The sequence below is a fragment of the Pocillopora verrucosa genome, chromosome 9 (assembly GCF_036669915.1).
Source record: "Pocillopora verrucosa isolate sample1 chromosome 9, ASM3666991v2, whole genome shotgun sequence".
Taxonomy (NCBI): domain Eukaryota; kingdom Metazoa; phylum Cnidaria; class Anthozoa; order Scleractinia; family Pocilloporidae; genus Pocillopora; species Pocillopora verrucosa.
In genome coordinates, this window is record NC_089320.1 from 1,534,250 (window position 1) to 1,561,253 (window position 27,004).

Consider the following 27,004-nt stretch of genomic DNA (forward strand, 5'->3'; position numbering starts at 1 on the left):
AATTTTTTTCCTGCAAATCTGATGAAATCGAGTCCAAAAAAAAAAAAATATGTAAGTTAATGAAAATGAACGACATCAAGAATGAAGTTATTAACTTACATGTAAAAAGATTGAATTTCCAACCAGGTTCTCGAAAAAGGCAATTTTTAGATGATTTTTCTGGGGAGGATTAAAAGTCCTATCTTTGCAATATTATGACATATATGAAAAATTAAAAGGTAAAAGGAAAAGCGAAACAGAAAGAAAACAAAATCAATTGGTACAAGAAAAAATAAAAAAAGAATTCTCCGTCGCCCGATAGGGGACTTGAACCCCTGACCCTCAGATTAAAAGTCTGATGCTCTACCGACTGAGCTAACCGGGCTCCCGTGGTAATCGAAGCAATTTTTTATATTATTATTTTTACAATTTTCTGTGGAACTGTTCCTGTGTTATTTCTTTGTCAAACTCGGGAAACTACCTGTGATCGTTTGCTCATTAGAAAGCTTATTGTTAAAAAATCTGTGGAAATTTCGCATCCGTCATCGCCACTTGAACCTACTTTATAGACGTATTTTCTGAGTGGTGAGAGCCTTTTCCACGACTTTGATGACCCTAATCTTTAAATACGTATTTAAAGTAGGGGAAGCGAGAGATTATTTCTCTGTTCGCCGAACATGATCAAAGACAAACTATTACGGAAGGGAGCGAGCGTGACTGGTCTCTAATAGACACTCCCCTGCCCTTCCCCCAACGCTATACTTGAACCCAGACTACGTCTACATCCCAGGGGAAGAAATCAGAATGGCTACCTTGACTTGCACGCAGATTCTGTTGGCTATCGGAATGCTTATTTCAGGATCTATAAACACACTGTCAAAGAAAGCACAAAATGACTGCTCGTAGGTATCCATTTGATCGACCTTTACAAAGCTCTGCGGATACAGGCTTAAACAGATCGAGAATTAAGGAATTATCATTTTAGGATTTTTGCTGCTTTACACACGCAGAAAGTCGGAAATTCGAATTGAGTGAGTTTTCAGGAGTACTTTTTTTCCGTTCAATCAAATTTATTAACATGTTCCTGCCAAATTCAAACCTATTCGTTTCACAATGTCGGAAGATCACAACGATAAGATGTGACCGGTTGGAAGGTTAGACTCAATTGGTGATTGCATCGTTCCTAAAGGTTTTTGACTTCCATATACCCATATGCCTGTATGCATGTAATTTTCCTCAGTGTTCTTTACACATCCCTATGGTACTGACAGGGACAATTTGTTAATTAATCAATGGTGTCTATAATTTAGAGATAATTTCCTTTATTCTCATGACTGTAAATCGTGATTCTGATCAGCAGTGTTGCTGTTACGAGACTAAACAATTGTCCATTCCAAAGAATGAAGATGCTGAGGTCATCCTCATGATTTAAATTGTTTCATGTTCCATCCCCTGATCACCCTACTCTTTGGAAAAATTAGAAAAAAAAATACAAACAAAAATGAAAACAAAAGAATGAGCTCTAAACCTATTCTCAATTTTATTTAATTTGATTTTTCTAGAGCTAAGGGATTGGAAGACGAACACGGCAATGAAGTTCACAAATTTGACCATCCATGGTTTCAAACAGGTCTAATGTTTATTGGTAAGGCTGTAATCTAATAAAGACGATCTTAAAGATTTTTGCTTTGTTTTCAAATTCATATTTTGTTAAAAATATCTATATTCATTTTTCTTATCCACACTTAATTGATTTAATTGCAAGGGGAAACCATGTGTCTGATTGGTTTGTGCATTCATAGAAGAAGAGAAAGACGGAAATTAACACAGGTTTGTGGAGAATGATCAAGTCACCTGTTAAATGTCTCAAATAACATCTTTATTACTCTGTTTAAGTTTTTCCTATCTAACTTTTAATGCATTCATGAATTAAATACTCTACACCTCAGGTATGTCAAAAAGTTGGACTGACTGACTTACAAATTACTTGTAAGTGAATTACTGTCAAACTTATAGACTGATTAGCTGACTGACTGACTGATGTAGTGATTGACTGACTCGCTGTCTGGCTGACTGGTTGATAAACAAAAAAACAGGGCTCCTGAAAGTTATTCATTCAGCTAGCAAGGTTCACTCTTGGTCAATTTTTATAAACCATGACCCCCAGACTATCAATAAGGTGAAGGAGGCACAGTCGTACCATCATTTAAGACTTTAAAAAAAAGTGCTACGGAATTATGTACTAGTCATTCACTATGTAAAGGAGGTGTAATTAGTTTTGAGTGATTTCTTTTTTACTTTGAATTTTACTTCTCATAATTTTTTCTATTTTCTTTTGTCTTTGTTTTTCTAATTATTTTTTTGTTTTTGAAATCAGAATTTACTGAATGTCAATAGAGACCAAAGTAATGATGGATCTTGTGTAGAAATGGCTCAACAACCAAGGTAGGATACAATGATCTTTGAGTTGACTTTGCTTCATCTGTTATTGGTTTATGCTCTCAATGACGAAGTGCTTGGCTGTGAGAAACCAATTGCCAAATAATTGCTCACTGCAGAAATCTTGGTTCATTTCTTTTGTCATTTGAACATGAAATTTGGTTTTGTCGATTCCAGAACATGTTTGTTTCTGGCTGTTCAAAAACTACTTTGTACTTATACAAATGATTTGTGCTGATCACTCAAAACTACAGTCATGTGTCAGTATATCAATATCAACAGTACTAATATTTTACTTACAGAGTGTTCCAGTGGATTTTTGCATTTCCTACTGTTTGTGATCTGTTTGGAACCACTTTGGGTGGTGAGTTTTAGAGCAGAACAACAAATGAAAAAAGACTCATTCAGTTAAATTGGTTAGATTTATATTTTAGGAAAAAATAGAAACATTAAATCTGATTTTTTCTTTCTGACTAGGAATTGGTCTTCTTTATGTCAATGCATCAGTGTGGCAAATGCTCAGAGGTTCAATAATAATATTCACTGGTGTGCTATCTGTGAGTATGGTCCAGTTTACATTTTAAACCTTGTAACCCTTTCATGTATCCTAGAAACAGAGCTTTTGACAGGGTGTGGGAAAGAATAAACATGTAGACATGTAGGGAGGTGTGGGAACCAATAGTGGTTTAAGAACGGAATAGGATGCTAATCCACAGCAGAATAACCCCCTCTCCCCCCCCCCCCTCCTTCTCAAGCATCTTTTGCCAGGCTTCCATGACAGTTCTTTGGTAGTTAACCATCTTTACTCCTGGATGGATTAAGAAGACTCTGAGAGAATATAATTATCATCTTGCCCAAGAACACAACACAATGACCTTAAAGTTCTTTGGTACCCATTTACACTCTTAAGCAATCTTTTATCAGGCTTCCTTGACAGTTCTTTGGTAACCATCTTTACTCCTGGGTGGACTAGGCTGACTATCTGAAAATACATCATCTTGCCCAAGAGCACAACACAATGACCTTACAGTTCTTTGGTACCCATTCACACTCTTGGGGTGGACTACGAAGACACTATGAGAGGACATCACCTTACTTAAGAAAACAACACAATGACCAGGCCAGAATGCCGGCCATTTGTGGTTGCTGCTTCATCTCTCATGCAAACATTACCTTTGTCTAATTTTTTTTGTAGAAAATCTTCCTCAAGAGAAGGTTGTGGCCAATTCACTGGATTGGAATGATTGTTACCATGGTGAGAGATATACCTCAATGATATTTTTAATCAAATGATAGGAACAGAGCAAATAGATAGTGTAGAAATGCATGACTTTTGCTGAGCTTGTTCTAAGATATCCTGTAACATCACTGAAACAAAAAAGGTTTGGCTTCACCAAGGGTCCACCTATGTGCCTTTGCAAGGAGTGCCTGACTTGTTCATCATTGTTGCACCTAGAAGTGAACTGGTATTGTTGCACACAAAATACTGACAAAAGTTAGTTTAGAATAAGAGGTGTAGATTTCTCTCAAACCTTGGTTACATTAAATTATATGGTAGGTGGTTATATGGAATCTTTGTATAAGTTGTAGGGTTATTTGTTTATTTTGGAATTGGCAGCTTGGTTTAGTACTTGTTGGATTATCAAGTGTTCTCAGGGACAACCACCAAGGAGCCTCTCAGGGACAAGTTGTCTTTGGTAATAAAATGATGCACAATCTTACATTGCACAATCAACTATAGATTCATTGCACTGTACCAAAAAGTACATCTTTAAAAAAAGATCATGTTTGTTCCATCCAGCCAAAGGTTATCCTGTTTTCTTTTTTGTTTTTTTGTTGGAGAAGCTATCAGGAGTGTTGAAGATTCCATGACAGTTGCTGTTACCATTGTGTGTTGGTTTTCAAAAATCAAATATTCTATGTTAGGCATTCATTTCTCTACTTCCAGTTTAACCAAGTCTTGACTATAGATACTTTACTCACATGGAACGTATATATATATATATAAATTTTTTTTGTTTGTTTTGTCTTTTTTTAACTAAGTTACTTTTTTTGAACAGGAATTGTTTTGATCTTGGCGGGTCAAAGTGTCAGCGCTACCCAAATGATAGTAGAAGAATTATTCCTGAAGAAAAAGAACTTCCATCCTTTGCAGGTTAACTTTGTAGGATTCACAAAAGAAAACATAAGAACGAGATATGATATTGAGCCACTACGTAAATCGTTATCCAAGTCATCAAGAAATGAAACAATTTTATTGGCCTCAAAAGTATTCCTGTCTTATTTGTTGCTTAAGGGGAACGAAACGCAACTGTCGAAAGTAGGTAAACTGATTTAGGTAAACTGATTTGGTTCTAGCTACAAGTGAATGCGAGAGCAAAATTAATTTTTGATTACCAAGCACATGTTATTTCATAAATAATTTTAGTTATTGTGGAGTCAAAAAAAAGCTTTTAGAACTGCCCATTCAAGGAATGAATGGAACAATGTTTTGAATGATATGAAGTTACTGAAACATGCTAGGTACAGAAAGGTTACATGCTCTGGTGAAGTCTTCTGCCAAAACAATAATTAGTTCTTCGTTTCTGTTTGATAAAGGTGGTTGGAATGGAAGGCTTCTTTGGAGTCATTTTCATGGCTATTGTAAGTGTGACAAATTGCGTTGCTTATATCAAATTTCATTCCATATTTTTTCTCTTCTATTGTAAGCTTACCGTTTTTATTTTATATCTGAGCATCATACTGGACTAATGTAAGTCATTTTGTTAAACGACTCTCGTTTGTTAGGCGGGGTTTACCGGCAAACTTCCTTGGGGAATGAAGTGAAACAACTATCTATTCTCTTTTAGTTGCTGTTTTTATAAAGCACCATCACGCAACTGGAAATGAAAACTCTCTGTACGTTGGAACATATCAACAGAATGCTAAATCCTTACGGAACAAGTCAGACCGCTTTACTTAACAAGCAATTTTTACCTCCAAAATAGCAGTATGCTCCACAAACCAATTTTTTATTTATTTTTTTTTTTATTATTATTTTTTTTTATCTTAGCCATTTGAAGTTTGCTTGAATTAATTGTCAGTAATGATTTGGACATTCCATCAAGTAACCTAACCTTTGTTTATGAATTGTGCTAAAAATTCGACGTCATTTTGGACCTTGCTTCGCGGCCTGGTTGCTTTCCTGTGACGTAATATAGTGTCGTCGCTCTTTTCCCATGCATCTGTTGGAGCTAAAAAATTATACCCACCTTTGAAAAAGTCAGAGGCGTTTAATAGTTTATTTGCTATTATGTTCTTCTCTTGTTCTTGTTACAGATAGTCCTTCCTGTGCTGTATTATATTCCAGGAGAACAAAATCACCACAGCTATGAAAACAGCCTTGATGCACTGCTGATGATCAAGAATAATGCTAAATTGTTGATAATGTCAGGTATGAAAAGTCCTCTGTCTGAATGTAATTCTTTTGGGTACGGCATTCGTTCTGGTTTGCTCAAGTGTGAGGATATCTAAAGAACGTACTTGCCCTTTCAGTCATACCTTCGAGAAACGGGCCCTTTGAGTCATTTTCAACCGAGTGTCAAAAGTAATCCAAGTTTCTTTAGATTTTCCTTGACTCTTTGATTGTTTCTAGAAAACTCACGCTACCGTGCCTCTTAACCAATCAGATGCCAAGAAAAAAAACGATCACTATTTGAACACGCGTTTAATCACAAAGCAATGTTTCGTGTGATATTTTGCGTCACCTTGATTGGCTGTTGTGGTGACCAGTTTTTGTTTAAGACACTCAATGTGAACACTATATAGTTATCATGGTACTCTGAAACTAAATGATAGCTTAGTCTTCTATCATGGGAAGGAGTTCTTATGTGATGGACAAAGTTCCCATTTAGGATCAGTAGCAAGGCTATGTTCACTTCATACTAGAATGAAAATGTCAGGAAGTTTGTTGTAAATTGTTGTTAAGTTTAAAAGATAAATCTCTTTTATAGTGGCGGTCATGTGCATGCAAATAATTGTTTGTTAGACATGTTGTCAAGTATAACATGAGTATAAAAGAATAGCAATTGCGCTCGCCATTTATGAAAGAGGTCTATGCGCTGCATATCAGTGTATATGCATTTGACAGCTATTTCTGAATCTTGTCTTTTGCAGTCTTATACATCTGCTCTATTTCATTTTACAATTTCTTTGGACTGTCAGTCACAAAGTCTCTAACAGGTAAAAATTTTAAAATATTTCCTTATTTATAATAAACTATACAACAGTTATTCACTGAAGTGATGTATAGTGATGAATATATCCACCCCTTTCACCGACGCTGACGCGCCATTTTGTCTCAGTTCGCCCGCTGCGGGAGGAGAATAGTTAATCCCTTCCGAACTAGCCAATCAGCGCTCTTATAAAGCATCATTCACCTGTGTGGTACATTCTGTGTGGTACACACGAATAGGAAAGGAAGTTAAGCCTTAGTAAAGAGAAATATCTTAAAGGAGTTTCATGTGTTAAAAATTCTCAGCAAAGCCCCTCTTTTTGTGAACGCATTAATAACGTATTTATTTTTTTTAGCGGTTCACAGGACATTAATAGATGCATGCAGAACTATTGTGGTCTGGCTTGTGGACCTCTTCATTCACTATGTTTTTGATGAGGTGATCAGATTACACCAAATATGAATACCTTGTGACTTTTGTCCTATATTTCCAAGAACTGGGTTATATAACATGTTTTAGGCGTGAATGATGTTTGATTCATGTTGCAGTAGGTACATGTAATTTTACATATCCCTTTTTCTTCTGTGTTATTTTATATCCCCTCTGCGTATTTCTTACTATGAAAGAATTTTTTCCTACATAGCCTACCCTCGACCGCTTAGAGTGAAATTCAGGCAAGTCTATTTCATTTGGGAAATCTGCCAAGTGATGCTGGATCGTGCAAACTATTTCCTCTCAATAAAAGACCTTACTTTAATTTCTTTTTTAGGTATCCTTTTGCCGACAAAGTTTTGTTTCAAAATTTGACTAATTTGCGTTTTATTTTATTTATTTATTTTTTTCTAGAGTTTTGGCGAGGCTTGGGACAAAAGATATGGTATCTTTCAAGGTAAAAATAGGGTTTCTGTTATACCACATTTTGTGTGTCTTGAGAAAGATTCAGTCATTTGTCCGTGTAAATCTCCTCAATTCTCCACCATTCTCGCTTCATTCTTGTTTACTATTACTTTCTTGGAGTTTCTCCAGCCCCCTAACAACATAAGGTCTTATTATAAAGAAGAAACTGTTTTCTGAACCATCAAATTGCCCGAAATGTCGAAACTTTAACATGTTTGGTACTCGAAATAAAACGATGTGTTTAAGACTAATAAAGGGCTTTTTCCGATTGTTTTTGCAATACTTTGCTGCAAACTGAGGATTGTGCCAATACAACATATTGATTGTTTTTTCTTTGAAAATGGTTCTTTTTTTTTGTAGTTGATGGATTCCTCTTTTTGATGCTCGGTACAGCTCTTTATAATGAGCTATTGATTATTCCTCCATTGATGCCCAAGCCTGAGTCTCCACAGGTAACAAGAAAAGAACGATTATTTCGATTAAAGGAGTTATGGTAATACTTTGTTTCAAGGGACAATAACAAGAAGGAATCACTATCGGTTATCTCATGAAATCCTTGTTACCTTAAGAATTTCAAAATAATTCTGAATTACTCTGTAATTAATGCGCAGGGATCGTCGATCTTAGCTCCCCGCTCGGAGAGATTTTGAGTATTCGGTTGTTAGGAGACCTTACTTTGCTTCGCTCTTTGATTGGTGCAGAAAACTCACGATATTCTCTCAACCAGTCAGATGCAAAACACAAACCAATTGCATGGTCGCCCGCGTTTTCCCGCGTGTGGGCCTTTTTGTCGTACTCTGGTACTCTTTGGTCTTTAGGGCTAAAATGGGCCTTTGTGATTACTTTGGTTTTGATTTTACGATATTCGATCGTAAAGCGCTCTATTATTCTACAGGAGGATCAAGCATCTGATGAAGAACAAGATGAAAGCCCAGAATCTGGCGAGAATGAACCATTACTGAGAAGCCGAGACCAATCAGAACCTTACACAGGGGTTATATGAAGATATGACTTTGACTTGACGAAAAGCGCACATTCCTCAATCTCTCGGACAAGGAAGCTTAGAAAACCAATTAGTGTGATTTTCATCGATTTGTAATCTCATTTTCTCGGTACATGTATTATTATTTTTACTTTGCCAATTTGTCCAGAATATTCGGGAAATTTTACGATATCCAGGTATATATCACAAGAAAATCAAGCAGGGAAAACTCTATCCCTTGTCAGAGATATCCAGAGGTAATGCAGTTGTGTTAATAGATTAGCCAATTTTCCAAAGAAACGACACAAAACAGTAATGTAAACCTTAAATAAATAAATATATATTTTTTATATTGATATCTGAATCCACCAAAGAGCTCGTCGTACCTCTCTCATATTTGATTTTTTAAAGTCAAAGTTGCAATAAACTAGAGGAATTCAACCCCTTTAATCTTTTTGTGTTATTACGCCTTTTTTTGAAATTCTAGTCAAACCACAGCAGCTTGGATGGAAAACAACCGGCAAGTTTGATACAAAACCTGATCGGCGACCACTGATATTCTGACAATGCCCCCCTCACCCCAACCCCGGTAAGGTAGATTTTTCATTCCTCCAACAGTTATCAGAATAGGGTCCGCATTCGTTTCCATCTAGGTATTCCTAATGTTGCACAGCTTGTTCCTTTGCAAAGAAAGAAAATATCACTCCCTTTTCTTCCTTATTACGGGTTATGGAAGATTTAATTAGATTGAAAAAGTGTGAACGTTGATTCGAGTAGATTCAAAATGTGCGTGACCATTGCATTGACCATGAAACTCTATATTCATAGCATTTGAGTATAGTACAAGATAACACTATCACATAAGATCTTTTATAAAGGGAGGCACTTTATCAAAAAAAAAAAAACAACAAGTGAACAGATACATTGAAAAATAAATGAAAGACTTCCTTTAATGATCAACTTTTACAGTGAAATTTTGTAACAATTGTATGAATCTGGTTATGAAAAGTCAGAGATATCCAAAGGCAATGCAGTTGGGTTAACTGATCAGACAATTTTCCAAAGAAACGAAACAAAACAGTAATGTCTTGTCATGTTGGATCACACAACTTAGACATTTGTTATTTGTCACAAAAGTGAAACTGATTCCACAAGCATAACAACCAATTGGGTTGTTTCACGCTCTACCGGGCATCCCAAACAATTACAACTACTACTACAGCGTTTTGCATTAACTGTATGCGTATGTAATATGGAAATGATACTCGCACTTATGAACTCTACTTCAGTGGCAGTGAAAATAAGGCCTGAAAAAAATTCAGACCCGTACGGGATTTGAACCCATGACCTCTGCGATACCAGTGCAGCGCTTTACGGTATCGCAGAGTTCATGAGTTATCAAATCCCGTACGGGCCTGAATTTTTTACAGGCCTTATATTCACTACCACTTAAGTAGTGTTCATAACTGCGAGGATCGCTTCCATATCCCTTTCTTAAAATTTAGCTCACATAATTATATGTTTTTTATATATTTACAGTCATGTATGCGTATGTTTAAAACCAACAAAATATTCATGATACATGCAGTAAAAACACTTTTTCTCCTTCGGCGCTGAAGGTATGATAATTGGCCATGATGACCTTACATGTCTCAAAATATAACCACAATATATAATTTAGCATCTTCTGAAATAATTTTCGTAGGATCACACGCATGCTATCGTATTGGCCCATCGAAAAATCATTGTTCAAATTTTCGACCAATTCTAACCAACTAATTATTGTTACAAAATACCCTTTCTTTGATTGGTTGTGTATCATAGTGCACCCCTTCTGTCCTACTAATGATACATAAATATTGAAAGATTTTCGTTTACAATTTCATAGAAGGTGTTTTTTTTTTTTGTGAAATAAGGAGCATAAGTTTATTCCAGGGAAAAAATTCCGAAAACTAGGCCCAAGACCATGAAATTTATCCTTAAATAGTTTTGGGGGAGCCTTGTGTTACTAACTTTTATTCTAGCATATATTTTTGACGTACTTACGTGACGCAAAATGAATTTGTTTTCCAAATACGCATTCTTTTTGTGGGTTAATATAACTACACAATGAAAAGAATTAAAACTGACCAACGGAAATTCGACTACTTCCGATAGTAGAGAATAAGCCTGCACGGGGGTTTTTATGTTTAAATACTTTTGATGGGACTGCGGAAGTTTCACATTACTGAATTATTTTCAAATACATACACTCTATTAAGCAGCGACTGACTTCGGCTCATTTAAAATGCAGCAGTTCTGAGGCTAAAATTTTTTTTCCTGTGAAAACGTAATTTCAAAAAATCCCTCGGGACTATCGTTTTAAATATTTACCAACAGTTTCTCTCATCGAAAAGCTGACACCAAGATCTAAAGGCTCGACTTTACAAGATATATTTATATTCTGTTCAACTAGAGGTGAAGCTGTTAAAAAGACTAATGAGTAGGTGACAATGACAGCTGGACGCGAGCTCCACCGACATAGATATGCTAAACGATCTAGAGCACGAAAGTTGTAAAGGATACTTATGAAGTAGTCGCAGCATGATTAAGAAGGCGTGAAATTTTCAGAGACATTCGCTCGTTAATATACTTCTCAGGTTTAGTGAATCTTTCGCACATTCACTCGTTTGTCAGGAAATAATCGATGATTTTTATTATTGATTAGTATTAGGAGATATCATAACATGAGTTCACCTTTGTGTCGCAATGGTAAAGATTTTGCATCACATTTACTTTATTATATTCCACCAACTACAACGTAATCTGTATCAAGTAATAGGCATCATCGCTATCCCTACATGCCAAAACTATGTAGAGTATTTATCCCGAAGGCCTCTGTTTCATTTGATTTACGTTAGCCTATGATATAGGCCAAGGGGAAATAATGAGATATTTTCTTTTAAATAAGAATAACCAAAATAAAGCCGTCATCAGAATTACGTATATTGTTCGACAAGGTTTCATTTGTAAACACCGATTCTTTAATGTATTGGTTCTTCCACGTTTTTTTTGTTTTGTTTTTTTGTTTTTTTTTTGTGTTGTGTGTGTTATTTCTAGGAAATGACTTCTAAAGATGCCATATCGTTTATTAATAAGCTGAATTATTCTAAAGAAATATAGGATTACCATAAAAAAAGAAGAAATGAGTCCAATTTACCTTATTTTTTTTTTTCTTTTTGTGCCTGAAACTTCAAAACAAACAGGTCAAGGGGGTTAAAAGAAACCATGAGAATCCCAACGGGTCTCAGAGCTGTGTTGTGAAATCCAAACAGGAAAATGAAACTACTGCAGCTTAAAATATCTTGAGTGAATAGCAAGGGCGCGGATATCAATATCAAAATTTAAAGAATAGAGAATCTCATCTTGGCACCCCATAAAGTTTATTTTATTGCTGATAGTTTTGTTGTATAATTTTAAAAGCTTTTGAGTGAAAAAATACAGAACAGCTTTATGGGCCGTTAAGGGTAGTTGCGCAAAACCGGTCCCTAATGTAGTACTTATCGAAAAACGTAAACAGGTGTTTCAATAGAGAGACTACAATTAGCTTATTATATTTTGGCATGGATAAATATCTCATTTTTAGTTGGCAACCTGCGTTAGTGTTTCACACCTCAGAAGAAGACTCATTAGAGTCAGCTTAGGAAATAACGGACATTGTTAACCAGGTACGCACATCCATTTTCCGAACCTCACTTTAAGAATTGCCGTTTTAGAAAAAGCGAAAACAGACTGTGTTAGAAAAAGGAACATAAGTAACATAAAAGCGGGCGCCTTAATAGTGGTAATTGACTGAACGGAGTCAGTTAAAGAAACAACGTGTACTTTTAACCGGGTAGGTCTATTACGTTTCCGCGGTTTGTCATTTTTTTTTCAAATGAAAACTAAAAGTAGTATTTTCCCGTCACCGAAATTGTAAACGATGAAATTGAGCAAACGACTAAAGTGATGAACCTGGTGATTTAAAAAAGGACAAAATGAACCATTAAATAACTGTGTGTTACGAGGATATTCTTTCATCGAGGGAAAGATTATTTGATTCATAATTTTTCCTTAAATTCTTCCACAAACATTAAAAAATTTATTTTTCACAGAATTCCCCGTCTTTCCCGCAAACTGATCGCCAGCAAGAAAGACTGCAAACGCAGAGGGTGGAGGGGCGGGTTTTAAAGTGAACAAAAATCGGTTTTCTTCGACTAATCAGGCGGGAATTTTCTCAAAAAAAAGTATTGGACAGGTTGATAATCATTATTATAATTTTTTTTTTTGAGAAATTTCGAAGCTGTAAGTCTGTCCTAGCTTAATGTTGTGCAAGATAATCTCTCGCAAGTTTACTAAGTAGGTTTTTACTTAGATATTTGTTTGTTGGCATTATTATCATTTGGACTTCATCAGCCTTGCCATTCTCCTTTTAGATTTTTAAACACTCCTCCCAATTAAATCAAACATCTTTGGCATGAAAACACTAGCCTTCTTCTTCGCAGGTATCACAGATCTGATATGCATATGGCTGGTCGACAGGCTTCATTTTTTACCGCGCTGTTTTTCATTTCTCTCGTGTTCCGTGACATTGCCAGTCAGCAATGTCACGGAATATACTCGATTTATCAAATGATGCTTAGGGGCCATACCTATAAGACGTTCAAGACTACACTAGGCACTCTGGAATGCATAGAGGCTTGTCTCGCTGATGACAGATGTCAAAGCTTTAATTTCATGTTCCTTGCCATATGTGAGTTAAACAACCGGACTAAAGAGGCCAGACCAGAGGACTTTGTGAAGGACGAGAACAGATATTATATGGCAAAAGGTCTAAAACGAGGTGATAGAACTTGCAAATATAGAATAGTAGGGTGTAGTTACGTTTATGAATTTTGCTTTACCAGCTACTGGTTTTTCTAATTTTTATCCAGCTAAACTAATATTTTAATTTCAGTTCCCCTAGGGTCAATCCGTGAGCTGCCTGCTGAATCGTGTGAGGAGATCGAGGCGAGTGAAGGAAGACAGGCAGTTAACGGTAATTATTGGCTGGATTCTACAAGATCTGGGAACTCTATTTTAGCTCGTTGCGACATGAAGACAAAAGGTTAGTACAAGAAATATTCCATGGATATTTGTCTTCGTGCTAATGAAAGGCCTTCTCTTAATTAGCCTTCTTTCTAACTAGTTGCAGACTATTGTGTCAAGAACCTATGTTAAAACGGCGCGAAGTGTGTGAACCGGGAAACCAACTACTCGTGCGCGTGTAACTCATCTGGTTTTTCTTTTGTTGAAAAGTTTCTGACTTCTGAGGGGATCGACCATGATCTCCTTGTAGAAGATTATATATGACATAACTTTTTGGAGCTCACAAAGCTCAACCTTGAGTTTGAATTTGCCTAAATCCAGCAAATGCGGATAGCTTCGTCATTATAAATTGTTACGAACTGAAATATGGTCACGTAGTTCCCGCGTAACAACAGCGAATTTCATGGAAGTACGTCCTACAATTAGCTCCACAAGTTTAGCTTTTTGATATATTGGCACAGCAATGTCTTAAATTTATAACTTAGGAAGGGAAAAAAATGCCGAAATAAACCAGCTACAATTGATTTCCTCAGAACTGAAATTCTCACGAATTTTATGTAAACTCTTCTCCATGATAAAAGATGAGTCCACAGACATACAATTGGCCACAGATAATTCGAATTGCACATTTTTTGAGATATCATTACAACGGTGTCTTACATTTGTGAATTTACGAAAGTGGAAGTACAATCCACCAAGGGGTGACCATTGTGCTTCCTTGGTAAATGAATCAAAAGGAGGCCAAGACAAAGGGGATAACGCCCTTTGCCTCACAACGTGAAGTTTGTAAACCATGTTTTTCAACCATTGCAGCTCGATCCGCGCTCAAAGTCCACACTAATCAAATCATATTGTTCTACATTGGGAAGCAAAGAAATAAATGTAGGTAAATATAAGCCTTACCGCTTATTCATTTTAATTTTATCTAGAATGTGGGCCTGTTGGCGTGGCAGACAGAAATGCAATCTCAGATGCCAGAATAACAGCAAGCACAGTCTATGATACAAGATTTTATCCGTACTATGGCCGACTCCATGAAAACAGGGGATATGGAGGATGGTGTCCCAGGACTGTAATTGACAGAACAGACTATCTTCAAGTCGATGTGGGTGCAATGCTGTCTGTTTGTGCAGTGGCCACCCAAGGAGAAATGATAAACAATGAATGGACTACCAACTACAAACTGCAACTATCCGCAGACGGTGTAACCTGGAACGCTTACGAGGAAACCAGCACTGCAAAGGTTTGATCGGCAACTGTCATTGATGATTATAGGACCATAAAGAGTCCAATTCAGTGGGTTACAAAAGCGACTTTCAAAATTCCACCACTGCAGGCAAGAGTGTGATTTGTTGCTATTCACAACTACGATTACTGACCGAATGGTGGGACAAAAAGTATTGTGAGCAATCTGCCAAAACCATTGCCAAGTTGAAGAAACAAAATAGCCATCAGAGAATGCATTCATAAATAACAGTTTACTTTAATTAAAAAAAAAAAAAGATGGACCCAATAATCTGCTGATAACTATCACGATTTGGAGATCTTTGCCAATATGTTGAATGAAGCCAAATAAACTGCAATTGCCGATAGTATGCTCTCTCAGTGATAAACTGAGGAGTGACGTGAAAAGAGTGAAATAGCGAGGTGGTTTAATTCCAGAGTTTTGAGCAGCTCTTAAGCTTGTATGTCTTTCACTATTAAGGTTTTGGAATTATCTCAAATTTTTTATTGCGAAAAGATTTAAAAGAAAGGCTACAGTTCTATCATAGATTATTCTTAAATAGGTCCCCGTCTACCTTGATACTTTAAATGCAGCATAAGTTTGCTGGCCAACGTTGATGTAAGTTAGATCGTCTTCCTCACTTCAACCTTTCCATGAAACATTTCCCTTTAAATTTGCATCATGTGTTGCCGAATTATATTATTTTCTCGTTATGATGTATACATTTTTTCCTCTTCCAGGTTTTCCCAGGAAACTCAGACCGACACAGCGTTGTAAAGCATTTCCTCACTACTGACATTATGGCCAGATACGTTCGGTTTTATCCCGTCACTTACCACAATTTTCCTTGTCTAAGAGTTGAAATATATGTGCGAAAATGATGGCATTTAAAAATTTTCTTTTGTTATGCACAAATTAAATGAAGATAAAACGAAGTATGCCAGACACAAAGCCTTGTTTTCTATTTAAACTAAAATGCGAGATAAGGGTCATTAGTTACTATGAGAAATAAAATCTCTCGACGTGGTAACTTCAAAAAAGGTGGATCGCTACCTCACGACTGCATATTGATAGTCTTCCTCAGGCGAAGAGACAAACCATTATACTTAATAGAAAGAGTGTGTAAACCACGATGACAAACCATAACCATCTTAACGACATTTACAGGCTCATGAGATGAGGTCTGGGAAGCATCAAAGATCTAATTTACTTCATTTTGTTAAAAAAATAACTGATGCACGTGTGCTTTTCTATCACGAAATATTTGCAAGTGTGAAGATTTGTCTTCTGATCATCGTCTAGCATTTTTAAGTCATAGCTATATGTATAAGTAGAATGTTTACAGAAAATATAAAATAACAGAGACACGTCAGTCACCCTTCGTTACATGTAGGTGATGTGAGGTATAGCCTGTTCTTTGAAAGTCCATTTGTTTTCGATGTGTATTTTGTAGAACTGTTGAATTTACTCATAAATAATTGTCAATCTGCCAATAAAAAACCTTTTGGAGGTACAGCTGTATACAGCCGAATCCAAATCATTTGTGGTCATATTTGTTGTGTCGTAAGGAATGGGCTATTGATGTACTGCTTTGATACAGAAACTTATTGCCTTCCTTCCTTCTCTTTGTTTTACGCTCTGCCGAGCATCCCAAATTATTGAAATTACTACTACAGCGGCTGGCATTAGTTGTATGTGTAATTAATATGAAAGCGATCCTAACAGTTATGAGCGCTATTTTAGTTGTAGTGAAAATAAGGCCTGAAAATAATTTAAGTCCGTACGGGATTTGAACCCATGACCTCTGCGTTACCGTAGAGCGCTGTGACGGTATTGCAGTGGTCATGGGTTGAAATCCCGTACGGGCCTGGATATTTTTCAGGTCTTATTTTCACTACTACTTCGTAACTGTGTAACGTATATGGTTTTCATATATTTACAGTCATAAATGCATTTTTTCTTCCTGCGCGTAATGAGTCTTACGAATTGAGTACTATTCCAATAATTCGAACAAATTAAACCAATAAAATATTCATGATATTGTGGACTTAAAGACACTTTTTTGTCCTCCAGCGCTGCAGGGGTACATATAGAATTTAGACTCGAATCTGGTATGGTAATTGGCCATGATAACCTTACATGTCTGAAAATATAATCACCATATATAATTTAGCATCTTTTGAAACAATTTTCGTGGGATCACACACATGTTATTGTATTGGCGCATCGAAGAATCATTGTTTAACATCACAGCCATTTCGAACCAACTAATTATTAAACTTCGTCCAAATTATAAGATGAAATAAAACAAATCAGGCCAGAGCCATCGGGATTAAAACTGAGCATATTTTGGGCATGTTGAGATGGTGATACTTCGAATCTGATGCAACTTATGTTTAGTAGTCTGTTTTAATACTATTGATTTTATATTTTAGGTAGTTAGCGGTACCTAGGTGGGATGATGTTTTGAACTAATTTAGAAATTATCATTACATTTGAAGTCCGGTTATTGCATTTCTAGCGTTCTGATTAGTTCATCGGAAAACGATTGACCCAAATGTCGCTAAGCGTAATTTCGTTTGGCTAGAAGCAAACACTTCTCCTGTCTCCGTAAAGCAAATATTAGTCAAATGTCAACTTGGTAGGAAAACTGAAAGACGCAAAGTACGACATAACTTTATTGAATGGTACGTACCTTTGAAATTTCACCTAAAAGTTTCGCACTTGACATAAACCTTTTATGGAATAGGAAAAGTATACTGAAGCCACGTAAAAAAAATTTAATTCCATAGCATTATCGAGAAGTGTAATTTTTTTTTTGTCAGAGTCAAGCTATCGTGAAAAGAATATATACAAATCAACATATACATATACATTTTGATTATATTTGAAAGTTCCTTGTCATTCTTAGTCGTGTCTCGACGGATTTGAGTGGTTTGTAATGGTATAGAGGGTTCTGGACTGTAAGTTCGAGCACGTCTACAGCTGTTGTCGATATCTCTCGATAACGATCACCAGAACTGTATGTTGCAGACATTAAGTCTAAGAAACAAATCACTGCTAATTTCGTACGACTGTATTTTCTTTCATTTCCTTTTATTTGTTTCTTGTACAAAAACATGACGAGATCGCACTGCATTACCTCATTATTTATTAGTGCAGAGTGAAGGTAAAAATATATGTTGCAAGTCTACCGTCATTGTGATCTTCAGAACTGTTATATTGATTTGTAAATTTCAGGCAATAAGCTACTTCTTACTTTATCTCTAATATCCTTAAGTGTACGTCTTTTGGGAGCAAATACATCTTTCATTGTGATGTTTTTTTAATCATAACTTATAAAATTTTCATCTGCTTACCAACCAGTCAGAGAAAGCATTTTATTCCACGCGTTATATCAAATCACCATATAATTGGTTTATTTGTACCACGTGGTACCAAAAAACTGTCTCTTTGATTGGTTGTGTATCATAGTGCACCTTTTCTATCCTACAAATGATACATAAATATTGCAAGATTTTCGTTCACAATTTCATGGACAGTATTTTTTTGTGAAATAAGGATCATAAGTTTATTCTAAGAAAAACATTCCAAGTAATAAGTACCCAAGACCATGAAATTTATCAACAAATAGTTTTGCTAGAGCCTTGTGTTACTAACTTTTACTCTAGCATATATTTTTGACGTACTTACAGTGACGCAAAATGAATTCGTTTTCCAAATACGCATCCTTTTTCTGGGTCAATACAACTAAATAAAGAAAAACAATTAAAACTGACCAACTAAAATTCGACTAATTCCAATAATAGACAACAATCATGCACGGGGGTTTTTATGTTTAGATAGATTTGATGGGACTGAGGAGGTTCACGTTACTGAATTAATTTCAAATATATACACTATATTGAGCAGCGACTGACTTCCGCTCATGCAAAATGCAGGTGTTCTGAGGCTTATAATTCTTTACCAGTGGAAACGTAATTAAAAAAAAATCCTTAGCGAATATTGTTTCAAATGTTTTCCAACAGTTTCTCTGATAGGAAAGCTGACACCAAGATCAAAAGTCTCGACTTTACATTTCTATTCTGTTCGACTAAAGGCGAAACTGTCAAAAAAAAATAATGGACGAATAATAATGACACCTGGACACGAGATATGTCAAACAATCTAGAGCACGAAATTTATAAAGCATGTTTATAAACTAGTGGTAGCATGATTGAGAAGGCATGGAATTGTTAGAGACAATCGCTCTTTAATATACTTCTCAGGTTTAGAGAATCTTTCACACATTCACTTGACTTCGACACAAAATCATTATCATTAATAATTGATGATTTCTATTATTGATTAGTATTAGGAAATATCATAACATAAGTACACCTTGTCGCAATGGTAACGACTTTACATCACATTTACCATATTAAACTCTACCAGCCACGACGTAATCTGTATCAGGTACTAGGCATCATCATCATCTCTACATGTAAAAACTATCTAGAGTATTTATCCGAAAGGTTTCAGTTTTATTTGCTTTATTTCAGCCTACGATATAAGTCAAGAAAAAATAATTAGTTATTTTCCTCTGTATTGACTGAAATAAAACCAAATCAAAATAAAGCCGTCGGCATTAGAGCTACGCATATTGTTCGACGAGGTTTCTTTTGTAAACAGCGATCCTTTAATGTATTGATTCTTCTACGTTGTTTCGTCTTATTCCTCGCAAATGGCTTCTCTACATGCAAAAACTGTATAGAGTATTTATCCCAAAGGCATCAGTTTCATTTGTTTCATTTTAGCCTATGATATAGGCCAAGGAAAAGCAATGATTTATTTTCTTTTTAAAAAAAAATAATCTAAATAAAGCCTTCGTTAGAACTATGCATATTGTTCGACAAGGTTTCGTTTGTAAACACCGATTTTTTAATGTACTGATTCTTCTACGTTTTTTTGTGTTATTCCTTGCAAATGGCTTCAAAAGATGCCAAATCTTTTATGAATAAGCTGGATTATTTTTAAGAAATATAGGATTGACATAGAAACAATAAAAATGAGTCGAATTTCCCTTAATTTTAGCTTTTTATGCCTGAAACTTCAAAATAAACAGGTCAAGGGGGTTAAAAGAAACTATGATTATCGCCAACGGGTCTCAGCGCTGTGTTGTGAAATACAAACAGGAAGATGAAACTATTTCAGCTTAAAATATTTCGAGTTAATAGCAAGGTCACGGATATCAATATCAAAATTTAAAGAATAGAGAATGAGATGTAGGCACCCGAAAAAGTTTATTTTGTTGCTTAAGCTGGTGGTTTTGTTGTGTAATTTAAAAAACTCTTAAATGAAAAAGGGCAGAACAGCTTTACGGACCGTTAAGTTAAGGGTAGTTTCACGAAACCGGTCCCTAAAGTAGTAATTATTGAAAAACGTAAATAGGTGATTCAGCCGAGCGAAAGACTACAATTAGCTTGTTATATTTTGGCACAGGCATATATCTCCTTATTTATAGTTGTCATGGGATGAAGAAATGCGACAATTGAACAGTGCAAATGAACATTGATCTGGATGAAAGACTACAAAAGGAGAGGGTGGAGGGGCGGATTTTAAAGCGAAAAATGTTGTGTAAGAAATTATCTCTCGCAAGTTTATGAAGCATGTTTTTATCTAAACATTTTTTTGTTGGCATTATTATCATTTGGTCAGTCCTCCCGGTTAAATCAAACATTTCTTCCATGAAAGACTCGCCATATTCTTGGCAGGTATCACAGATCTGATGTGTGTCATATGGCTGGTCGACAGGCTTCATTTTTTACCGAGCTGTTTTTCATTTCCCAAATGTTCCTTAACATTGCCACTCAGCAGTGTGGAACTGGCGGTGACGTATACTCGATTTATCAAATGATGCTTAAGGGCCACACCTATAAGACTTTCAAGACTACACCAGGTACGCTGGAATGCAGAGAGACCTGTCTCGTTGATCACAGATGTCAAAGCTTTAATTTGGTCATGTTCATTGCAATATGTGAGTTAAACAACCAGACTAAAGAGGCAAAACCAGAGGACTTTGTCAAGGACGAAAACAGATATTATATGGCAAAAGGTCCAAAACGAGGTAATATAGAATAGTAGGGTGTAGTTATGTTTATGGATTTTGCGCTACGAGCCACTAATTTTTCCAACTTTTAACGAGCTGAAGTAAAATTTCAATTTCAGTTCCCCTGGGATCAATCTTTGAGCTGCCTGCTGAATCAAGGAAGGAGATCGAGGCGAGTACAGGAAGACAGGCAGTTAACGGTAATTATTGGCTGGATTTTACAAGATCTGGGAACTCTACTTTAGCTTGTCGCGACATAAAGACAAAATGCTAGTACACGAAATATTCCCTGAATATTTATCTCTTAATCTCTCAATCAGCCTTCTTTCTAACTTGTTGCAGACTATTGTGTCAAACATCTAAGTCAAAACGGTGCAAAGTGTGTGAACCGTGGAATCAACCACTCGTGCGCATTTAACTCATCTATGTAAACAGGGAAATATTGTGAAAAAAGTTTTTCCTTTGTTGAAATGTTTTCTTACCTCTGAGGGGATCGGCCATGATTTCCTTATCATCACAAAGAATATCGCTAATTAAGAAGTTTGATTTTTAAGCGGTCAAAAAAAAATCGTGGAAGGTTATATATCACACAACGTTTTCAAGCTCACAAAGCTCAACCTTGAGTTTGGAAATTGCCTTAATCCAGTAAATGCAAATATCTTCGTCATTTTAAACCGTTACGAACTGAAATTTCCACACAATGCAAATACTGGTAATGAATTTTGTCCATGGAATGCAGTCACGTGGTTCGCGCGCAACAAGAGCGAATTTCATGGAACTAACTCCTACAATTAGCTCCACTTGTTTCAATTTTTGAGATATCGGCACAGGAATGTCTTCAATTTATGAAGTTAGGAACAGAGTGGATGTACCAAAAACCAATTGGAGATTTACCATTGTGTTTGGTGGGTAAATGAATAGAAAGGACGTCAAAACGACGGGAAAGTAGCATTGTAGAGAGTAGAATTGGCCATAGATAATTCCAAAGGCAATTTTTTGAGATATCACTACAACAGTGTCTTACATTTGTGAATTTATGAAATGGGTTGACGTACAATTCACCAAGAGGTGACTACTGTACTTTCTTGGTAAATGAATCAAAAGGATGACAAGACGAAAAGGATAAGGCCCTTTTGCCTCACAACGTGGAGTTCGTAAACCATGTTTTTCAACTATTGCAGCTTGATCCGCGCTAAAAGTCCATACTATTCAAATCATATTGTTCTACATTGGGAAGCAAAGAAATAAATGTAGATAAATATAAGCCTTACTGCTGATTCATTTTACTATTATCTAGAATGTGGGCCTGTTGGTGTGGCAGACAGAAATGCAATCTCAGATGCCAGAATGACAGCAAGCACAGTCTTTGGTACAATATCTTCTCCGTACTTTGGCCGACTTCATGAAAACAGGGGAAAAGGAGGATGGTGTCCCAAGACTAGAACTGACAGAACAGACTATCTTCAGGTTGACGTGGGTACAATGCTGTCTGTTTGTGCTGTGGCCACCCAAGGGGAAAAGGAATACAGTGCATGGACTACCAGCTACAAACTACACCTATCCTCAGACGGTGGTACTTGGAACGCTTACGAGGAGACCAGCACGACAAAGGTTTGATCGGCAACTATTAGTAATGATTATAAGACCGCGAAGAGTCCAATTCAGTGAGTTACAAAAGCAACTTACAAAATTGCACCACTGCAAGCAAGAGTGTGATTTGTTGCTATTCACAACCGAACCGAACGGTAGGACAAAAAGTCTTGTGACCAACCGCCAAACCATAGTCAAGTTGAAGAAACAAAATAGCCATCAGAGAATGCATTCATAAATAACAGTTCACTTTATTTTTAAAGGAAGATGTACCCGATAGTCTACTGATAACTATCATGATTTTGAGATCTTTGCCAATGTTGAATTAAGCCAAATAAACCGCAATTGCCAATAGTATGCTCTTTCTCTCAGCGATAAACTGAGGAGTGGCGTTAAAAGAGTGAAATGGCGAAGTGGTTTCATTCCAGAGTTTTAAGCAACTCTCAAGCTTGTATGTCTTTGACTACAAAGCTTTAAGAATTACCTTCAGTTTTTATTGCGGCAAGATTGAAGAGAAAGTTACAGTTCTATGATAGATATTAATAAAGTTAGGTAGTCATTCACACCCCTACCTTTCCATAAAACATGTTCCTTTAAACTTGCATCATGTGTTGCCGAACTACAATATTTTCTCGCTATGATGTATGCATTTTTCCTCTTCCAGGTTTTTCCTGGAAACTCAGACCGATACAGCGTCGTAAAGCATTTCCTCACCACTGACGTCATGGCCAGATACGTTCGGTTCTATCCCGTCACGTACCACGAATTTCCATGTTTGAGAGTTGAAATATTTGTACGAAAATGATGGCATTTAAAAATGTTCTTTCTTTTCTGCACAAATTAAATATAGATGAAAAATACTATACGATGGGAACTTTCGATGCTCAAGCCAAGCCTATCAATATTCATTGTGAATTGTCGAAAAATCTGATCCCCAACAGAATATATCAGACGCAAAGCCTTGTTTTTCATTTTAACTAAAACGCATGATAAGGGTCATGAGTTACTATAAGAAATAAAATAGGAAGAAGAAGTGGATCGCAACTTCACGCCTGCCTATTTATAGTCTTCCTCAGGCGAAGAGACCAACGATTATACTTCGTAGACAAAGTGTTTACGTCGATGACAAACCGTAACCTTTTTAACGATATTCACAGGTAATGAGGTCTGACAAAGATCAAGGATCTGCTTTACTTCATATTGTTTAACAAATAAAATGCACGCGTGCTTTTCTATCACGAAATATTTGCAAGTGTGAAGATTTGCCTTCTGATCATCGTCTGGAATTTTAAGTCATATTGATATTTAACAGGTAGAGAAGCCTTGACTGTGCTCTGTTCTGTTGTAAAGCACACAGGAAACGGCTGAAACACGAAAGAAGTGTAGGGAGAAACACGTGGCGTAGTCGAATGTTTGTCCCCATTTCTTGAGTGCTCTACAGAGCACGGTCAAGGCTTCTCTATTTGTTTTGTTATAAAGAATCCGTTAAATTCCCCAAGCATTGGTTTCAATTTTCAAAAAAAGTTTTATTTCAAAAGCGAACAACAGTGTCGTCAGTATGGTCTATACATTCATAAAGCACGCTTCAATAAGCCAATCAGTATCCCTGCGAGAATGTTTCAAATAATCTGATTGGCTGTAGAAGATTAAAGCTGTCAAAAATGTCAGACCATCAATGTTCAAAAACCATCAAAGTTTACATTTTGCAATAGTTTACAAACTTAAATAGTTTAGCAGGTCGAATTTAACACTTTTGCCTGAAGTTTTTTAGTCTATAATACAGAATCTGAAAGTAAAATGTTCAGCGAAATTCGGCCGAATTGTGTTTCATAAAAACACGCAAGTTTTTTTCACATGACAAGTAGGAAACAAACTGTTCAAAGCGAGTGTTTTATGAATTAATGACAGCAGAATTTAACGAAACATGAAGATTGCTCGGGATGACAGCGCCGTAAAACTTGGCTGCAGTGACCGATGTAGCCTTCTACTCAACGCATCGGGAAGGATATCAGAGCAAGCTCTTATTTTTTCACTCGAAGGGCGGCTGATGCCGTTTCTGAGGCTTGCTTCTCTGCGATGACCACGATAAGCTAGCCGCGATGGACATCATCATGATCGCAGTCGCTCTGACACCGTCATGATTAATATAAATTGCCAGTTTAGTTATATTTTTCATCATCCCTACTTTGCCCTGTTTTGTTTTTGAACACGAAACTTTATATACTATACGAATGTTAGGTGTGTTTGATTTTCCTTACCGTACGTAAGTTTGCAATCTAGCTGAGCGTGAAAACCATTAAAAATCGGACTGTCCATCTCGTTTTCTCTTTGAGGATTTTCGTCTCTATTTACGTTACAATAAGGTAAATTACAGCACCTGACATGTTTACAAACCTTTGTTTGGTTCTTCTGTTGCTACTTGCCGGCTCACTTGTTCTCAAATTTCTCTTTCAATTATCGAAAAAAAGCTCGAGAGAAGTTCCGGAAAAGGTCGGACGTGATAAAATTTGGCAGATGGCGTGACAGCTTTAGCTCAGCTCTATGCTCTATACTCTCATAAAGCACGCTCTTTTAGCCAATGACAGCACAATTATATCCGAATTTTATTATAAGTATAAGGAGAGGGTTGAAATAAAATAGAAAGTAATCAAGACACGTTAGTCACCCCTCATTACATATAGGCGATGTAGGGTATGGCCTACTTCTCAAAAATCTATTTTTTTTCCATGTATTTTTTGCAGAACTATTGAACTTACTCTTATAAATGATTGTCTGTCTAATGCCAATACAAAACCTTTTGGAGGTACAGCTGTATACAGCCGAATCCAAATCATTCGTAGTCATACTTATTCTTTCGAAAGGAATGGGCTATTGATGAACTGTTTCGATCCAGAAACTTATTACCTTCTCAAAGGACTTGGCTTTGTCAATCAATACATTAACTATACAAAGTAAGCAATGTTCACTTAGGTTGTACTCCTGTCTCCGAGCTCCTCCGTCGTAGCCGAACAAAATATTAGCAACCATGTCAAAGTATGTTTATCTTCTATTAAGATCTTTCCTTGGAATATCTTTGCCGTAAGCACAATGCTAAAAATCATATACAAGCTAAATTTAAAAAACGATCGAACTACCCTTAGTATCTGACGTAATAGAACGAGACGATTTTAGATGAATAATTCAAATAACACTTTATTGAGTATAGTATAAGATGCCCCTATCACATAAATTATTTTATAAAGGGAAGCACTTTATCAAAAACGTAAATGAGAGCCAACCACCAACTAATACTCTATTAAGTCTGGTACACTAAAGAAAGGAAGAAAAATAGGAAAAGAAGAGAAAGAAAGAATAAACTAAAAACTAACTAACATTACCTTACAGTACAACTCGTGTAATCCAATTTTAGATTCGTTCTCAAATCCGTGCAAAAAGAGTTTTCTTATTTAATTAAGTTGGATCGCGTAGTGTGTTCAGGAAAAAAAGGGAAGAAAGAAAACAGTGTATAATACACGACACTGTAAGTTAAAATGAACAATAAACTCCGACGTTGTTTTTTGTTTTTTAAGAATTGCTTCACTCTGTAATTGGTCCAGAAAATTTCGACTGTGACTCACGCTATTCTCTCAAACAATCAGATGCCAAACAAAATCAAATCGTATGGTCGCCCGCGTTTTCCCGCGTGTGTGCCTTTTTGTTGTACTCCGAGTACTCTTTGGTCTTTGAGGCTGGAATGGGCCGTTCTCATTACTTTGGTTTTGATTTTACGATATTCGATCGTCAAGTGCTTTATTATTCAAGCACCTGATGACGAATAAGATGAAAGTGCAGACTCTGGCGAGAATGAACCATTGCTAATAAGTCGAGAACAATCAGAACTTTACACAGGGGTTATATGAACATATGACTGTGACTTGACGAAAAGCGCACATTCCTCAATCTCCCGGACAAAGAAGCTTAGAAAACCAATGATTGTGAATTTCATCATTTTGTAATCTCATTTCGTCGGCACGTGTATTATTGTTTTTACTTTGCCAATTTGTCTAGAATATTTGGGGGATTTTACGATATCTAGGTATATATCACAAGAAAATCAAGCGGGGAAAACACTATCCCAGCCCCTTCACCTCCCCCTCCCCTCCCTCTCCTCCTCGTTTCCCCTTTCCCTTGTTCAGGTCCGGGTTGGATACGCGGGTGGACCTCAAGATATCTTTCTTCATATTCGATATTGCATGTTTATTTTAAAATCATTGGTGCATTTTTCTAAGTTCTTTTGTTTAATTAACTAACTATCACGATTTGGAGATCTTTGCCAATATGTTGAATGAAGCCAAATAGACTGCAATTGCCAATAGTATGCTCTCTCTCAGTGATAAACTGAGGAGTGACGTTAAAAGAGTGAATTAGCGAAGTGGTTTCATTCCAGAGTTTTGAGCAGCTCTCAAGCTTGTATTTCTTTCATTACTGGGATCATTGAATTATCT

General features: G+C 36.3%; 4 protein-coding genes and 1 non-coding gene across 6 annotated transcripts; 4 read left to right on the forward strand and 1 right to left on the reverse strand.

Moving 5' to 3' along the window:
- Positions 1-291: 291 nt before the first annotated feature.
- On the reverse strand, positions 292-364 carry Trnak-uuu (transfer RNA lysine (anticodon UUU)). The gene has a single exon. It is a non-coding gene; the product is annotated as a tRNA-Lys (tRNA).
- A 382-nt stretch (positions 365-746) lies between these two features.
- Positions 747-8,952, forward strand: LOC131780540 (solute carrier family 35 member F6-like). 2 transcript variants are annotated; one of them, XM_059097143.2, is made up of 16 exons: positions 747-881; positions 1,542-1,624; positions 1,745-1,809; positions 2,357-2,424; positions 2,721-2,782; positions 2,896-2,975; positions 3,614-3,673; positions 4,037-4,115; positions 4,479-4,573; positions 5,017-5,061; positions 5,737-5,851; positions 6,574-6,639; positions 6,988-7,070; positions 7,479-7,521; positions 7,890-7,981; positions 8,425-8,952. In XM_059097143.2, the coding sequence occupies exons 1-16, from the start codon at positions 784-786 to the stop codon at positions 8,530-8,532; spliced, it is 1,242 nt and encodes a 413-aa protein (XP_058953126.2). In that variant the 5' UTR covers positions 747-783; the 3' UTR covers positions 8,533-8,952. The 2 variants fall into 2 exon arrangements, with proteins under 2 accessions (XP_058953126.2, XP_058953128.2); XM_059097145.2 differs by lacking the exon at positions 747-881 and adding an exon at positions 952-1,010.
- Positions 8,953-13,056: 4,104 nt separating this feature from the next.
- LOC131780563 (retinoschisin-like) lies at positions 13,057-15,723 on the forward strand. The gene is made up of 4 exons (XM_066171872.1): positions 13,057-13,372; positions 13,487-13,636; positions 14,547-14,860; positions 15,583-15,723. The coding sequence occupies exons 1-4, from the start codon at positions 13,057-13,059 to the stop codon at positions 15,721-15,723; spliced, it is 921 nt and encodes a 306-aa protein (XP_066027969.1).
- Positions 15,724-20,620: 4,897 nt separating this feature from the next.
- Positions 20,621-21,361, forward strand: LOC136283347 (uncharacterized). The gene is made up of 3 exons (XM_066171983.1): positions 20,621-20,948; positions 21,050-21,197; positions 21,265-21,361. The coding sequence occupies exons 1-3, from the start codon at positions 20,621-20,623 to the stop codon at positions 21,359-21,361; spliced, it is 573 nt and encodes a 190-aa protein (XP_066028080.1).
- Positions 21,086-23,563, forward strand: LOC136283348 (lactadherin-like). The gene is made up of 3 exons (XM_066171984.1): positions 21,086-21,130; positions 22,228-22,541; positions 23,185-23,563. Exons 2-3 carry the CDS (start codon positions 22,278-22,280, stop codon positions 23,323-23,325), a joined length of 405 nt encoding a protein of 134 aa, XP_066028081.1. The 5' UTR covers positions 21,086-21,130; positions 22,228-22,277; the 3' UTR covers positions 23,326-23,563.
- The last annotated feature ends 3,441 nt before the right edge of the window (positions 23,564-27,004 follow it).

Bases quoted from the DNA above. Each gene is read 5' to 3' on its own strand.
- LOC131780540 (XM_059097143.2), top strand. From the start codon at position 784: ATGGCTACCTTGACTTGCACGCAGATTCTGTTGGCTATCGGAATGCTT. The intron at 2,425-2,720 runs GTAGGATACAAT...TTTTACTTACAG, and splicing joins GAAATGGCTCAACAACCAAG to AGTGTTCCAGTGGATTTTTG. The intron at 2,976-3,613 runs GTGAGTATGGTC...TTTTTTTTGTAG, and splicing joins TATTCACTGGTGTGCTATCT to AAAATCTTCCTCAAGAGAAG.
- LOC131780563 (XM_066171872.1), top strand. From the start codon at position 13,057: ATGGCTGGTCGACAGGCTTCATTTTTTACCGCGCTGTTTTTCATTTCT. The intron at 13,373-13,486 runs GTGATAGAACTT...TTTTAATTTCAG, and splicing joins GGCAAAAGGTCTAAAACGAG to TTCCCCTAGGGTCAATCCGT. The intron at 13,637-14,546 runs GTTAGTACAAGA...AATTTTATCTAG, and splicing joins TTGCGACATGAAGACAAAAG to AATGTGGGCCTGTTGGCGTG.
- LOC136283347 (XM_066171983.1), top strand. From the start codon at position 20,621: ATGGCTGGTCGACAGGCTTCATTTTTTACCGAGCTGTTTTTCATTTCC. The intron at 20,949-21,049 runs GTAATATAGAAT...TTTCAATTTCAG, and splicing joins GGCAAAAGGTCCAAAACGAG to TTCCCCTGGGATCAATCTTT. The intron at 21,198-21,264 runs ATGCTAGTACAC...TTCTTTCTAACT, and splicing joins TGTCGCGACATAAAGACAAA to TGTTGCAGACTATTGTGTCA.
- LOC136283348 (XM_066171984.1), top strand. From the start codon at position 22,278: ATGACAGCAAGCACAGTCTTTGGTACAATATCTTCTCCGTACTTTGGC. The intron at 22,542-23,184 runs GTTTGATCGGCA...TTCCTCTTCCAG, and splicing joins AGGAGACCAGCACGACAAAG to GTTTTTCCTGGAAACTCAGA.